A 15744-nucleotide genomic window follows, 5' to 3' on the forward strand; every position below is an offset into this window, starting at 1 on the left:
TTTAAAGACCAAAACTGAAGGGAGAGGGAGGAATGAAAAGGAATTATTAGGAGCAATGTTATTTTCGATTTATATAAGCATTGTTCAGACATCTCTAAGGACCTATCTCATCAAAACCCCATTCCTAATCCTAAATTGCTAAGAATAATGCCAAAATAAACCCCGGATAGATTGAGTTTCCTACAAAAACAGCAGAAAAACAGATGGGCACTTCAAACACAACGATTCAACATCCAGGAACTCATCATAAATAAGTTCAAAATTTGTTTCTCTAAGGCAGTCTCACTCAAAATGGCCAAAGAACAACAAAACAAAGCCCAGAAACCCTAAATGTTTAGTAATAGGAGACCAATTAAATAAAATACCATAAAATCATTACCAAGATTATAATGCATCACTAACAAATGATACAGAGGAATATTTAATATAATAATGTGGGAAAAGAACACATAACAGCAAACAGAGGACAAAATCAAAATAAAAAATATAGTTACAACAAAATATCTGGAATGATATATGTCAAAACATGATAGGTTATCTTTGGATAGTGGTATTAAGGATAATTTATATTTTGTTCCAGCCTATTATTTTGCAAATACTCCAAAACAGACTTAGGAGACTTTTTTTGCAAACAGAAATAAATATGTATTCATTTTTAAATGTGAAATTTTAAAATAGTTGAAACAGGTTCATCTCCTATCCTGGTTGTCAAATTTTATCACTTTTACTGTGAACTATGAATCACATGTTAACACAGATACAATTTTAATGGTTTGATTTTAAGTAATAAAGAAGACTAAGAAAAAAGATAAACACACTTTAAAATGTACCAAATTGTACAATCTAAAGTATTTAAGTCTTTCGGGACGCCTGGGTGGCTCAGTTGGTTGGACGACTGCCTTCGACTCAGGTCATGATCCCAGAGTCCTGGGATCGAGTCTCACATAGGGCTCCCAGCTCCATGGGGAGTCTACTTCTCCCTCTGACCTTCTCCTCACTCATGCTCTCTCTCACTGTCTCTCTCTCAAATAAATAAATAGAATCTTAAAAAAATAAAATAAAATAAATAAAATAAAATAAAATAAAGTATTTAAGTCTTTCAGTAACATGTAAACTACAATCATGCCATATCAGTGAAATTACCTAATGTGTACAAAATTTTCAAAGGTCCTCCCAGTTTTTATATTAATACATTAAAATCTCAAATGTCAAGACAAAATATATCTAAATATTGTTCTCTTTCTCTTAAACCTAAAGCACTTCTTATCCATAGTCACAATTAGGCACATACTATAGACATGTAAAATATTGAATCAACTGTGATAACATTTAAGTCAGACAGCCCAAATATCAGAATACAATCTCCTACCCTTTCAACTCTTGGACCTGGACAGATTAATTTCTCTCTCTGAACTTCAGTTTCCCTAGCTGTAAAACAGAGTAATACTTACTGTCAAGTGTTTGTGAAGACTAAATTAAAAAACAAAAAACAAAAAATACATGCTAAGTGCTAAGCATAGTGCCCAAAGAACAGAAGGATCTTAATAAATGGTAGTTGCTACTAGAGGCACGTGCAATAGCTTTTAAGTCACAGAACTTGCCAAGCCATTTGAAAACTACATGACTAGTTACTTAACCTTTATAGACCTCAGTTTCCTCATCTGCAAAAACAAAAAACAAAAACTCATCTTGCTGGTTTGTTCTAAGGATTAAGTAAAACTATACAGAAAAATCATCCTGCTTGTAATAGGTGCTCAATAAAGTGTAGTTGGTATCACTATTAGTTACATCAAGAAACACTGGAGTATAGAGATTAGCAGGCTATAAAATATTTTTACATATAAACTCCCATGTAATTTTAACAATTAATCATTATTTAAATGTACTTCTCTGGAATGTCCGGGTGGCTCAGGTCATGATCCCAGAGTCCCTGGAATCAAGTCCCCCAGGACTTGACTTAGCAGGGCTCCTTGCTAAGCAGGGAGTCTGCTTCTCCCTCTGCCTGCTTGTGCTCTGTCTCTCTCTCTCTCTCTCTGACAAACAGATAAAATCTTTCAAAAAAATATTTTTTTCTTAATTCCCAAATTAAGTATAAGTTGTAAAAAAATCACAATACGGCAAACTTTTTAAGCACACGGCAAAACAAAAGACCACTTTGTTAGTTTCAAAATAAAAATGTGCTATCTATAACTAGATCTGCTTTAATATTAAGGTCCAAATAAATCTAAAAGGACTAGAAGGAAAAAAATTCTAGTCCTTGGGAAGAAAAGACATATCTGAATTTTGCCATTTTTTCCATGACTTCACATGTTTATACACAACTAAAATTTAAGTGCCTTTAATATGAGTACTCTTTTCCAATCTCTGAACTCCTGTCTGTGCCTTCATGCAGAAGCAGAACAGCACCTTTAACACTATGGAATGTGAAGCGAGACAGCCTAGGTTCAAATCCTAACTTCATCTAAAGCTGTGTGACCTGAGGCATGTTTTAATCCCGCCATGCCCAGTTCCTCATCTGAAAAAAAGAAATTCTTCACACAACTGTTAGGATTAAATGAGTTAATACACTTAAAGTGTTCATAAAAGTGCCCACCATATGGAAGGCAGGTAAGTATTTCCTATTATTATTGCTTTATTATTCCCCCCTTGAAATGTCTTGATCTGTGACTCTTGAAACCAATAAATACTAGCTACCCGGTAAACAATTCCAGCAAACGGCTTTACTTAAAATGAGACCTACTTAGGAAGTAACTAACACATCTGTCACAGCAGTAAAGATACAGCAACCACTATTAAAGAGGATTTTAGGGCAAAACCAAGGAAAGTCAATTCCCTTTCTTACACTTCCTATTGTACAAAGCTGTAACATCCTTACTTGCTAATAGAAGTTCAGTACCAAAAGAGTTTTACAATTTAGGTATAGCATACACTAATCCAGCAGACAAAAAATTCTCAAACTCAAGCTCCACTATACTCAATTATATTCCTTCAAAGAACAAAGTTCCAATTACTCTTCTATTTTAATAGTTTAGTACTTCAAAATAAAAACTTTTCTGCAGGGCGCCTGGATGGCTCATGGGTTGAGCCGCTGCCTTCGGCTCAGGTCATGATCTCAGAGTCCTGGGATCAAGTCCCGCATCGGGCTCTCTGCTCAGCAGAGAGCCTGCTTCCCTCTCTCTCTTTGCCTGCCTCTCCATCTACTTGTGATTTCTCTCTGTCAAATAAATAAATAAAATCTTAAAAAAAAAAAAACAAAAACTTTTCTGCATAGGACAGTAGAATATCATAAGGATTAAATACGACATTGTAAATAAAAGTGTCTGAAAGTTAAATATGCACTAAATACTAATTTATGAACATAATTGAGAAAATTATAACAACAGATTTCTCCAATTTCAAACAACTGCCTTCTAACCAGAACTAGTGCTCTGTCCACTTCAAATCTTGGGCCAGGATGAGACGTAAGTCCGAGTAAAGCTGCCATCCCACTAAATGATTTCCTGCTTGAAATGCACTCTTTCCTTTTTATTCATAACTGAGATGGGACTTCTAATATCAAAGTCCTGCCCCTACACCAGAAGTTTTAGGAGTGAAATCCTGGAAGCCCAACTTAAGACCAGAAAAACTTCTGTTATTATAAAACTTCTTTGAAGCTATTAGATCAAAGGATGCCACCCCAATTCCCTACTGCCTTGTGATCCTAACCCGAGTACAGAAAAATGCTAATTGTCTCCAGTTTCAAGAATTTGTTAGCTTCAAAAATCAGAAGTACCTGGGCCACATTTCAACTCCAGCTGAGGGCTGGAATGTTTACCTGGCTCACTCTCAAATGAAAAGTTGTAGTCCAACATCAACCGGGACAGTCATGCAGTAGCCATCAATAAGCCACACAGGCCAGGTGGACCACAAGTCACTTGGCAGCCTTCACTGAAGCAAACCGTACTGAAGGCCTGACCGCCAACCCTTCCCTGGTGAACAGGACAATGGGCTAGCAGTCAAGAAAGTTATAGATTCTTCTAGTCACAGATCCTTTTTCAGATTCTTGACTGATTTAACTGAAGAAATCAAATTTGAAAAAATGTAAAGACTTTTTGAAATACAAATGAAAAATGCTGAGTATGCCTCACAGATCTAGTTACTTCATTTGTTGAAAAACATAAAATATATATTATTTGCAATTTGTTTTGTTTACAAAATCATTCCTGGCCTTGTGAAATGATGGGGGGCAGGGGACAACTAGCACTTTTCTTGAGGGTCTGCACAGATCTTTAAACTTCACTAAGCCAGTTTCTCTATCTGGATATAACACTGGGAGTTACGTGCTCTTCCCTCAAAGATAAGCTAAAGATAAATAAATACTGGATGGAAGTACTTTCAGCATTTCAGAAGGAATTCGTTTAAAAATAAATCAATAAATGAATGCAATGGAACCGGTTTTAACCCCAGATCAAGAATTCAGACCAAAGCAGTGCTGGGAGTCCAATTCATTCAAGTCGGACTTTTCTGTCTGTATTTGAGTTTCTGGGTTGGGAAACTGGTCTGTATTTCTATAAATCCCTGTTCTGAGCCATAATATAAGGGAACTCTTCTGTAATGCCCCAGCCCGCTCCCTATCTTTTCCAGAACTACCAGCCGGAAAAGACAACCCTCCGCAAATCCTACAAATCCTCCCCACCTGCAAAGATTCAGATGGATCCCACAACTTTTCAGCCCTTCGTGACTTGTTACCACTCCTTTGGAGGTAATCACTTCTAATGTCCCCACTCAGGGACAATCACTCCTCCGCTCAGCTTGACACTCTGGGCTGAGCCGTCCCCCGTCTCCCGACAGCTCCGACGACCTTAGACGTCTTCACCAGTTCGCCAGACATCGGGACCTCAAAAGCTCCTGTTCCTGCCCCACCTCCCCGAGCCAGCCGCTCCCCAGGCTCTCTTCAACCCCCGGATCCCCGGCACAGCATCACGGGACTCCCGGTTGTTCTACGCGCTCGGGATCCGCCGCACACCTCACCCCTTCCCCCCGCCCGACCCGCTCTCCCGGCCCTAACCCTTCCCCCCCCCCCCCCCCTTGGGCCCGGGGGGGGGGAGGGCAAAGCCCTCCGCGACTGGACTGAGACTCGAGAGGCCAGGCGTCCCCCTACCAGGCCCTGCCTGGGCCTCTCGGCTCGACTGCCCCCCTGGCCCAGCCGTGCTTATGCCGAAGAGTAGGGCAGCACGAGCTCAGGGCCCAGCACTTACTCGGGAAGGTAAGTGGAGGAGAAGGAGCTCCACTTGTGTAGCGCGTAGGGGAGAAGCCGGCACTCGGGCGCCGCAGCGACAGCCCCGCCAGCCGCCATCTTGTCAGCACCGAGGCGGCCGCCACCGACCGCCAGCCGCGCCGGGAGGAGGGGAGGGGTGGGGCCTGCTCTTAAAGGGGCCGCGGCCTGACGGGCTGAGCGCTCTCCGGTTCGCGGGTCTCGCCCGCTTCCTGGACTGCTGAGGCGCGCGCGGGTCCTCGGTTCTCTCCTAGAGTTTCCATCGCCTAATGCTCCTTAGTAGACTGACACAAACTGGGACTGGACTGTGAGCACCTGAGGGCTGTCCTGGGCTTGGAGGGGAGTGGCGCAAAGGACTTTTCTTACAAGCTGAGGTAAGGAGAAACCAAGAGTGTTAGAAAAAGAAACAAACTGTAGTTGGGAGCCGGGACGGGAAACTGAGAGACCGTCCTGGGAGCAGGGACGTCTTTGCGACTTTGGAAACCGCTGCCCTCTCCCGCGTTATCCGTCCTTTGAGGCCGCGGCACCGAAAGGGAGCTGGCGCGGAAGACCTAGCATCCTTTCCCGCCGCGGTGCTGGTTTTAAATGTCTCGCCCCGCGTTCCCGAGTCACATGGAGACAGGAAAAGGAAATGCTCGGGTGTCCTCTCACCCTGTTCTGTTTGCGGTTTGTGAGGTGCCCTTCCTTGTCAACATTTGTGGCGTGCCCTCTCACACCAATCCGTGCGCTCGGCTTGCTCAGTCCTGGTATTCACCTACAGACCAGGAAAAACAGAACAAAAAAACCTTAAGGAGCTGAGGAAGCCGCGTGTCATCGGTTTTTTTTTTTTTTTTTTCCAGCTGTTAAATCTGCCCGCTTTTAGCTCGCACAGAAATTTCGTCCAAAAGTTGAGACAGAACAGAGTTGTTAAAAAAAAGAGAGAGAGAGACAGAGAGAGACCAGAGAAGGAATAACAGCCCAGGTGCTCTGAATGCCATATGGGCATCACGTGAGCTTCTTATCAAAAAAGGAACATTTGCTCCAAATATCTGGCAGCTTTAGATAATGCTCCCCCTCAGGTACCCGTTTGTCAAGGTTACGCACGCTTAGTTCTTGGCTTAGCCACTGCAGTTAGTCACTCCCTAAAGAAAAGTTTCCAGCCGGAAAAGCCGTGACAGTGTCTTCCTCTCCACCTGACCCACAGAAGAACTGTAAGTTTTCTCAGTGAACGACCAACTGAGTTGAAACACTTCAACAGTATTCTCTTCCCAACCAATCATTAAGCTGCCCAAAGCTCCTCAGATCTTTTCCTGACCTCCCCTTACTGTAGGGGAAAACTTAGCAGTGGCCTTTGCTGGAATATCAGATCAAGAATGTCAAAAAAGGAGCGTCTGGCTGGCTCAGTCAGTAGAATATTCCACTCTTGATCTTGGGGTTGTGAGTTCGAGCCCTGCATTGGGCATAGAGATTACCTTAAAAAAAAAAAAAGTTAAAATTTTGGAAAGAAAGAATGCCCCAAAGAAGGCCACAGTATGTTAGCTTCTAAAAGCACATGCGCTTTGGGTGTTGCAGCATGTTGGAAAAGTGTTTGTTCCTTGAGGGAATGCTGTGATCTCAGTGACTCAAGTTGGGAGTCTAGAGATGGGGGAGAGGCCAGAGAAGGTTGGTCCCAAAGATGCTTAGTGGTTAACTTTAGGAGAAAGAGATACTTTGAAGGGAAAAATTTTAAGATGGTGACTCAGTTTAGTTAGTTAAGGGCTCTGAAGTCGCTAACCTCACCTCTTACCCTAATGTAAGTAGTCTTTGTTCTTTTCCAGACATAGAGTTACAGTTTCTGAGTGATCCTTTTATTTTTTTTTATTGAGTCTATTTGTTTATTTATTTGACAGAGAGAGTGGGGGGTGAGGGGCAGAAGGAGAGGGAGAGAGACATTCTCAAGCAGACTCCATGCTGAATGCATAGCTGGTCATGGGGCTCGATCTCATGATCCCAACATCATGATCTGAGCCTAATCAAGAGTCGGATGTTCAACCAATTGAGCCACCCAGGCGCCCCCAGTGATCCTTTTTAAAAAACAGATACAAGCCAGTTCTTCTTGAGATGACTTTCTGTGACTTTCTATTCCATTTAAGTAATACGGAAATCCCTGAGCAGAGGCCTTTCATATCCTGCCTTGATTACCTCTCCAGCCTTTTCTCTTCTTTCTCCCTTACAAGCTTTACTCCTGCCAAACTAAACTAACACACTGAATTGGCTCCTGTAAGTTCTGTGCTCTCTCTGGCCTCCGGGGCTTAGTTGAAGCCAAACCAGGAGTACTCTTCACCATTCTTTACCTGGCTAACTCCTGCTCATTTTTCAGATCATTTCATGCTGGAAAATCGTTCCTGATCACCTATTTTGAGGTTAGGTGCCATTTTCTATATTTCCCTCCTTATCTTAGCAAATATCACAATATATTTTAATTTCCTCTTTTTTCTATTCTCTCTTCCTAGACTGTAACTCCCATATAGGTAGGAGTTATGCATATCCTGTTCACAGTTGTATCCTCAGTTCTATGAGAATGTCTAGTACATAGTAAGTGCTCAGTAAATATTTATTGAAGAATGAATAAATTACACTTAAAGGGAATTTGGGTTGCAAAGGAAAGAGAATGCCAGAACTTCTTAGGCAGCAAACATGTATCTCCTGAGGTGTGATTGCCATGAAGAATGTAAAGACCCAGGATAATGTGGCTTTCCTGCCGCAAAGACTTTACAAATGGTACAATAAGTTCAAGTATTCATATGATAACAAAATATAGACATGGTGCTATCCTGAACTCAAATTTTATGTAAATGTAAAGATAAAATAGAAGACTAAAAGATTTCAAAATCTGTGAGAATCTACTAGTAGCTCAGATGAAACTTAGTATCTTCCTCTGCCTTTGGGGCATTGCCTTATGTGACAGGGTTCATTGTAAGGATACATGGGGAAGGCCTGGAAACTGTCAGCAGCTATTTAATTCCTCTAGGTTCCCCACACTTCAAAGATTGGGACAAACCGGTAGCCTCATGGAGAACTGGATAATAGATGATTATTTTTCCGAGATCAACAGCTCCAGTGACCCAGTCATCTTGTCACCCCTTGAAAGCAATCATCTTTTACTCTCTGATGCCTTCTCGGTATGCTTCTCATAGTACATACTTACCAGAAAAAGTAACTGATTGTATTTGGTTTGTCACCATTCACTATCTTTTCCTATTTAAAAAAAAAAGTGTGGGGGGGGATTTATTAAGAGGCTTTGATGTTCCAGGCTTTGTCTAGATGCTAGTAAGACAGAGATAAACGAGTCAGACAAGGGCCCATACCATTCTGTTATGGTAACATATAATAAATAAGTCAACCAGATCATTTTAGTCTGTGCATTTGAGTACTAAGAAAAGACTACACTGAAGTAATATTTAGATTGGATGGTGAAAGAAAATTCTCTAAGAAGGTAGTAGTTAAATTAAGCAAATAACCTATACGGTAAGAAAGTGCAAATGCTGGATGTGAACATTCTAGGCAGAGAGAATAAACGAGTGCAATCAGCCTGAGACAAGAAAGGAATTGGTATATTTAAAGAATAGAAAGTGTGGCTGGAGCATAGTGATGGGGAGCATTATCCATTTTAGATTTTATAAAGTTCACTCAGAAAATGGGTTGGAGAGAGGGAAGAGTTGAAGTGAGAAGACTTGACAGGAGGTTATTATAGTAGCCAGGCAAGAAATGATGGTGGCTTGGACTAACAGAGGAGATGGAGAACAGAGGTTGAATTGGGACATATTTTAGAAGTAAATCCAGCTAGACTTGCTGGTGGGGGGTGGGGGGAAGGCAGGCAGAAAAGGAAAAAATCAAGGATAATCCCTGGGTTTGGTGTTTGCATCACTAGGTAGATAGTGATGCTCTTATTGAAAGGGGAAGATTTAGAGTTAGAATAGTTTCAAGGTAGAAAGAATCAAGAATTTTGAGTTCAGACATTCAAATGGCCAAGGGACACATGAAAAGATACTCAACACCACTAGTCATCAGATAAATGTAAATCAAAACCATAATGAGATATCCCTGCATACCAGTTAGTATTACTAGTATCAAAAAGACAAGTAATAACACGTGTTGGCAAAGATGTGGAGGAAAGGAAAGCCTCGTACATGGTTGGTAGGAATGTAAATCAGTACAACCATTGTAGGAAACAGTATGGATGTTCCTCAGAAAATTAAAAATAGAAATAGCATATGATCCAGTAATTTCACTATTGGGTATATGCCCAAAGAAAATGAAAACACTGATTTGAAAAGATACATGGGGTGCATAGCTGGCTTAGTCGGTAAAGCATGTGACTCTTGATCTCAGAGTCACGAGTTCAAGCCCCAAACTGGGTATAGAGCTTACTTTAAAAAAAAAAAAAATGAAAAGATATAGGCACCCCTATGTTTATTGCAACATTATTTACATAGCCAAGAAGTGGAAGCAGCCCAAGTGTCCATTGCTACATGGAGGAATAAAGAAATATGGTATATACAGGGGCACCTGGGTGGCTCAGTGGGTTAAAGCCTCCACCTTCGGCTCAGGTCATGAACCCAGCCTCCTGGGATTGAACCCCAGCTCTCTGCTTGGCAGGGAGCCTGCTTTCCTTCCTCTCGCTCTGTCTGCCTCTCTGCCTACTTGTGATCTCTGTCAAATAAATAAATAAAATCTTTTTTAAAAAATGGTATATACATATACAAAAGAATGAAATCTTGTCATTTGCAACAACATGAATGGACCTAGAGGGTATTATACTAAGTGAAATAAGTCAGAGAAAGACAAATACCGTATGATTTCACTTATATGTGAAATCCAAAATACAAAACAAATGAACAAACAAGCCAACAAAAAAACAAACACTCTTAAATACAGAAAACAAACTGACCAGAGGGAAGGTTGGTAAGGGGGTGGGTGAAATGGGTGAAGGGATTAAGAGGTACAAAAGAAAAAAAAAAAAAGGGAAGTCTGATATCAGTGTTATACAGGGGATGTCTAATAGATATCCAAGTGGAATTGCTAAGGGTGTAATATGGAGAGTCTATATTGGTCAGAGTCTTACATCTAGTCACCTTATAGGCATTTGGCCTTCTTTTTATCTAACCCTATAGTGGTTGCTTATTTTGCCTCAGGCACTGATTCCTGAGTCAGTAAAATTTTCTCTGCGTAGCAGAATCATTGTAGCTCCAAGTATAGAGGCCTAGATAAAAGAAACCATCGGTGGCAGCCTTCTGCAGAAGAGGATGTACGGGCTCAGAGAATGTCTATGGAAAGAAACTTAAGAGTATGTTTTGAAAATCTTAGTTTTGTTCCTAGGCCTGGTACATTTCTAGCCATGCAAACTTGGGAAAGTCACATAACTTATAGTGGTAGAAAATTGAAACCCCTATAATATTTTCTACCCTTATAAAATGAATTTAATCAAATCTATCCTGTCTACTTCACAAAGGAGTTTTGAAGATCAAGTGAAGGAAGAGAACAATTATTGAGTACCTAGCTTGCCTACTATGAGATAATGTAAGTTCTCATTTAATCCTCAGAGAAACTGTGAGATATAAGAGATATAAACTTTTTTGAAAGCACAACTTTTTTTTTTTTTTTAAGATTTTATTTATTTATTTGACAGACAGAGATCATAAGTAGGCAGAAAGGTGGGCAGAGAGAGAGAGGAGGAAGCAGACTCCCTGTGGAGCAGAGAGCCCGATGTAGGGCTTGATCCCAAGACTCTGGGATCATGACCCAAGCCGAAGGCAGAGGCTTTAACCCACTGAGCCACCCAGGCGCCCTGAGATATAAATATTTTTATCACCCTTTCACAATCAGAAAAATAAGGCTCAGAAAAGTTAAATACTTGTCTTGGGTTTGCTTCTTCACATGTGTGGGACAGAAGAGAGGGAGGTGGGGGTATTCCTTCCCCTGACTTCCTTCCTGTAAGGTCACTTTGGACTGACTGGCCCTTTTGACCAGAAGTCACAAGTCCTCTTCCTAAGTGGTCTCTCCACACAGCTCTCTGGTTCTGGGTTCCAGTAACCACTCCCACCCCTTGCTTCCTGCTGTTTCCTGGTATGTTCTTGCACTTTTATAAAGAGTCCCTTTATTAAACCTCTTACATTGCCCAACTTGAGAATGCCATCTATTTCTAGCTGGGACATTCACTGATATAGTAACTTATCCAAGGAGGTTTAGCTAGTGAGTGACAGAGCCAGAATCTCTTTGGTTCAAAAGCTGGTCCTGTTCGATTACATCCCATTCGTCTCAAGTGGAAAGAGACAGAGTAAACTATAAAGTACTATTCAGATATAAGATGTTGTCAAATAAAAAAAGACCACCGAGAGTTAGAAGGCAAAACAAATTTGGCTGATTTATTTATTTCTAGGCAAAGGAACACATCAGGCTAAGGGGGAAAAAGAAGGTGTTTTTAGTTTTTTATTTTTATTTTTTTAAAGATTTTATTTATTTTATGTATTTGACAGAGACATAGCGAGAGAGAGAACCCAAGCAGGGGGAGTGAAAGAGGTGAGAAGCAGGCTTCCTGGGCAGGCAGGGAGCCTGAAGTGGGGCTCGATCCCAGCACCCGGGATCATGACCCAAGCCGAAGTCAGACGCTTATCGACTGAACCACCCAGGCGCTCCCCAGAAGGTGTTTTTAATTATAAGGAAGGGTTTTCATGATTGTTATGTTCACTAAAGATTAAAATATACCCTCTAAATGAGCTGGAATAAATCAACAGCTCTGTACATGATTAGTTAAAACAAGCCTTATACTTCAGTGGCCAGGAAAAAATAAATCTTCAGAAAAGTCCTGTAAGGGTCTTATTTTAGCTGACACGGGGTTGTGTAAAGTTTATGGTTTTTTTAAACAGTTTTAGGTGTTGAGGAAAGTAGAAGCACAATACAGCATTCAGTGTGCCATCTCCTCGGCAAGCTCTGCTGTAAATGGAAGAATTCCCTTTTACAATATTTGGCCACAGATGAAGAAACTAATACTCAAATATGCTAGATGTGCTAAGGTCATTTACACAACTGGTCTTTTGCAGATCTGACTCCATAACCTAAGTACCTGATTCTCAGTGCCTTTGTTCCTCACATAATTTTTTAAAAATTTTTTATAAATACGTAATGTATTATTAGGCCCAAGGGTACTGGTCTATGAATTGCCAGGTTTACACACTTCACAGCACTCACCATAGCACATACCCTCCCCAATGTCCATAACCCAACCACCCTCTCCCTAACCACCACCCCCCCACCCCCGGCAACCCTCAGTTTGTTTTGTGACATTAGAGTCTCTTACAGTTTGTCTCCCTCCGGATCCCATCTTGTTTCATTGATTCTTTTCCTACACCCCAAAGCCCCCACGTTGCATCTCCACTTCCTCATATCAGGGAGATCTTATGATAGTTGTCTTTCTCTGATTGACTTATTTTGCTAAGCATAATACCCTGTTCCTCATTAATTAATGGGAACTTTTTAGGACTACTCCTACATTATTCTTTATATCCTCCTTAACTAGCACATAGTAGATACTCAGCTATGCCTGAACTGTATGTCTTAGTTCCTCCTGAGTTTCTTCTCACCAATTGTCTTAGACAGTTAAGTCTGCTATAACAAAAACAGCATAAACTTTGTGGCTTAAATGACAAATACTTATTTTTCGCAGCTCTGGAGGCTTGGAAGTTCAAAATCAAGGTGCTTGTAGATTCAGGATCTGATGAAAGCCCTCCTCCTGATTTGCAGACATCCACCTTCTGCCTCTTGCCCCCTAAAATGCATGTCCTTCTTACATGCAAAATACATTTATTTCATCCCAATAGCCCCAAAAGTCTTAGCTCATTCCAGGATAATGTCTAAAGTCCAAAGTTTTTTCCAAATATCATCGCAATCAGATATGGATGAGGCTCTTCTGGAGGCAGAACTCCTCTCCAGCTATGAATCAGTGAAACCAGGTAGGGTATTGCTTCCACAATACAGAGGTAGGAGAGGCAAAAAGATAGACATTCCTGTTCCAAAAGGAAGAAATGAAGAGGGAAGGAGGGATGAGTTACCAGGCAAACTCAGTGAGATCTTAAAGCCTGAGAATAATCCCTGTTGGCTCCTTGCTCTGCTTTTAGTACTGCCTCTTTGGCTCCCTGGGACTGTGATCCTGCCTGCCACTGCTATTCCGCCATTCCAGAAACCTCCCTGCTGCTGGTCACACCCCCAGGGCTCTGGGTAGCCCAGCCCCAGGGCTGTGAGTGCAAGTCTGTTTAACAGAGCTGATAGCCTCCTCCTTTGAAAACCTGATGGCACCCCTGATCTCTGAATTGTTTTCAGGGTCATTCTTTCCCTGTCTTGAAGAATAGCTTATGTTCCAACCACATAGCTCTGTGGTCCTGGTCCTGTAAAATCCAAGACATCCAACAGGCTTTCTTCATTCCATCTGTGTCCATCCCCTTCAGTTCACACTGGGGTATCCTTGCTGAAGTGGCTGATTAGGTCTGTGGTTCACATCCGCACTAATCTCCTTATCAAATGGTCAGCCAGCCATACCGTCAGTGTTCTCTTCAAACCTGCTTTCTCGTTTCTTGTAATGTGGACAGGCTTAGAATTTTCCAAATCTTTAAATTCTCATTCCTTTTTGCATAACACTTCCGTCATCAGTTCTATAAGCAGTGAGGAGTAACTAAGCCACTCCTTCAATACTTTGTTTAGAAATCTCAGCTAGATAACCAATTTCATCACTTGCAAGTTGTACCTTCACAGAACACAAGAACAAGAACACAAATTCTTTACCACTTTAGACAAAGATCACCTTTCCTCCAGTCTCTGGTAACATGTTCCTCATTTCTGTCTGAAACCAGAATGGCCTTTCCTGTCCATATCTCTAGCAACATTCTATTTGTGTATTCTCCTAAAGAATGGAAAGCATTCTCTCCAGCTCTCTTCCCTCTGAGCTCTTGCCAGAATCACCTTTGGTAACCCCTCACAGCAATAATGAGTTTTTCAAGCATGTACCCCCCAAACTCCAGCCTCTACTCATTACCCACTTCCAAAGCTGCTTCCACACTTTTAGGTATTTTTTGCAGCAGCATGCCCACTTCTGTGTACCATTTTTTTCTTCGTTAGCTTAGGCTACTGTAACAGCAATGCAATAGACTACGTGGCTTAAATAGTTATTAACCTTAATAATTAAAGTTATTTTGTCAGCAAAAATGTATTCAGAAATAGCAGAAAATTACGGTTCAGGACAGGCAAGCTACAGCGAAACCATAGACAAGTCCAGCAGGCAAAGGAGAGGGATGTTATTTGGTTGAAAAAGAAGAAGTTGGAAGGGTTGTTTTGAATGAAAGTCCATCGGAGAAAACAAAGAGTTCAGGGTGATGACTTCTCATTAGCTGATTTGCAGAGGAAGTCAATGTCTTGTAGGAGATGCAATGTACAGCTTTTCCCTCTTGGGGCCTATAACTGATGGTTCTTTCCTGGTGATGATTCTTCTGTTGGAGTGTAATTGACACTTCTGGTGAGAGAGTATAACTGATAGTTCTTCCTATAACTGACATTGGGTGGTGTATCTATCCTCTGTCTACTTTAGTAAGGTTTTCCTTCACTAATTTTCACACAACAAACATTTATTTCTCACACTTCGGCTGGAAGTCCAAAATCAAGGTACTGGTAGATTGGTGTCTACACCCTTATTCCGGGTTTGCAGATGGATGCCTTCTTGCTGTGTGGCTGAGAGAAAAAAGAGTTCTGGTCTCATTCCCTTGTAAGGACCCTAATCCCATCAGAAGGCTCCGCCTTCATGACTTCCTCAAAATATAATCAGCTTCTAAAGGCTCCACCTCCTAAAACCATCACATCAAGGGGTAGGGGCTTCAACCTATGATTTTGAAGAAAACGCAAACCTTCAGTCCATAGCACTAATTTATGATTATAGTTTAAAAAATCAAAGGAGCTTGTTTAGGGATCATTTATAGATCAGAAGACTAGAAAGAATTAAAGACATGGGGGTTATCCATCCATTTTTGGTTAGTAAATGAAGAAAATCATCATGGGGATTGGAATTTGCCCCCAAATAATTCCCATTCAGAATTTCTTGCATACCAGGAATATGCATGCATTATCTCCATGAACCCTCATGGCAGCCCTGCAAGTACACTCTCTTGGAGGTCAAGATTTGCCAAACTCACATGTGCCCTGTTACATAATTCTCAGATGTATACATTCAGGATTCAGAAGGCCAAGAGAAATACGTGATGTTGAAAGACCCCTCCCCTAGAAGATAGATAGGATAACTAACCGCTTGTTTGCTTTTCTGTGAACCGCTGGCTTTTAGGCATAGGTTAGGTTATTAATTGGGTTATTAATTGCTTATTAATTGCTCTTTTGCCTTTCTGTAACTGCTTGGCTTATAGAAATAATAGAGACGCCATGATGGCATTCCTACCTTCCCCCTTCTTGTTCCCCTTTCCCGCCTCTCTCCTCCCGCT

At 41.3% G+C, this 15744-nt stretch overlaps 1 protein-coding gene across 2 annotated transcripts in view; it reads right to left on the minus strand.

The window, feature by feature from the left end:
* MKLN1 (muskelin 1) overlaps window positions 1-5388 on the minus strand; it is a 171283-nt gene extending 165895 nt beyond the window's left edge. Inside the window, exon 1 of one of the 2 annotated variants that reach the window (XM_059396396.1) lies at window positions 5238-5387. In XM_059396396.1, coding sequence (XP_059252379.1) covers window positions 5238-5335 — 98 coding nt within the window. In that variant the 5' untranslated portion in view covers window positions 5336-5387. Of the gene's footprint in view, window positions 1-5237 lie in introns of both variants that reach the window. The other variant, XM_059396397.1, reaches the window with a different exon arrangement.
* Between the last annotated feature and the right edge of the window lie 10356 nt (window positions 5389-15744).

This window comes from Mustela nigripes, chromosome 4 (assembly GCF_022355385.1).
Source record: "Mustela nigripes isolate SB6536 chromosome 4, MUSNIG.SB6536, whole genome shotgun sequence".
Classification (NCBI taxonomy): Eukaryota; Metazoa; Chordata; class Mammalia; order Carnivora; family Mustelidae; genus Mustela; species Mustela nigripes.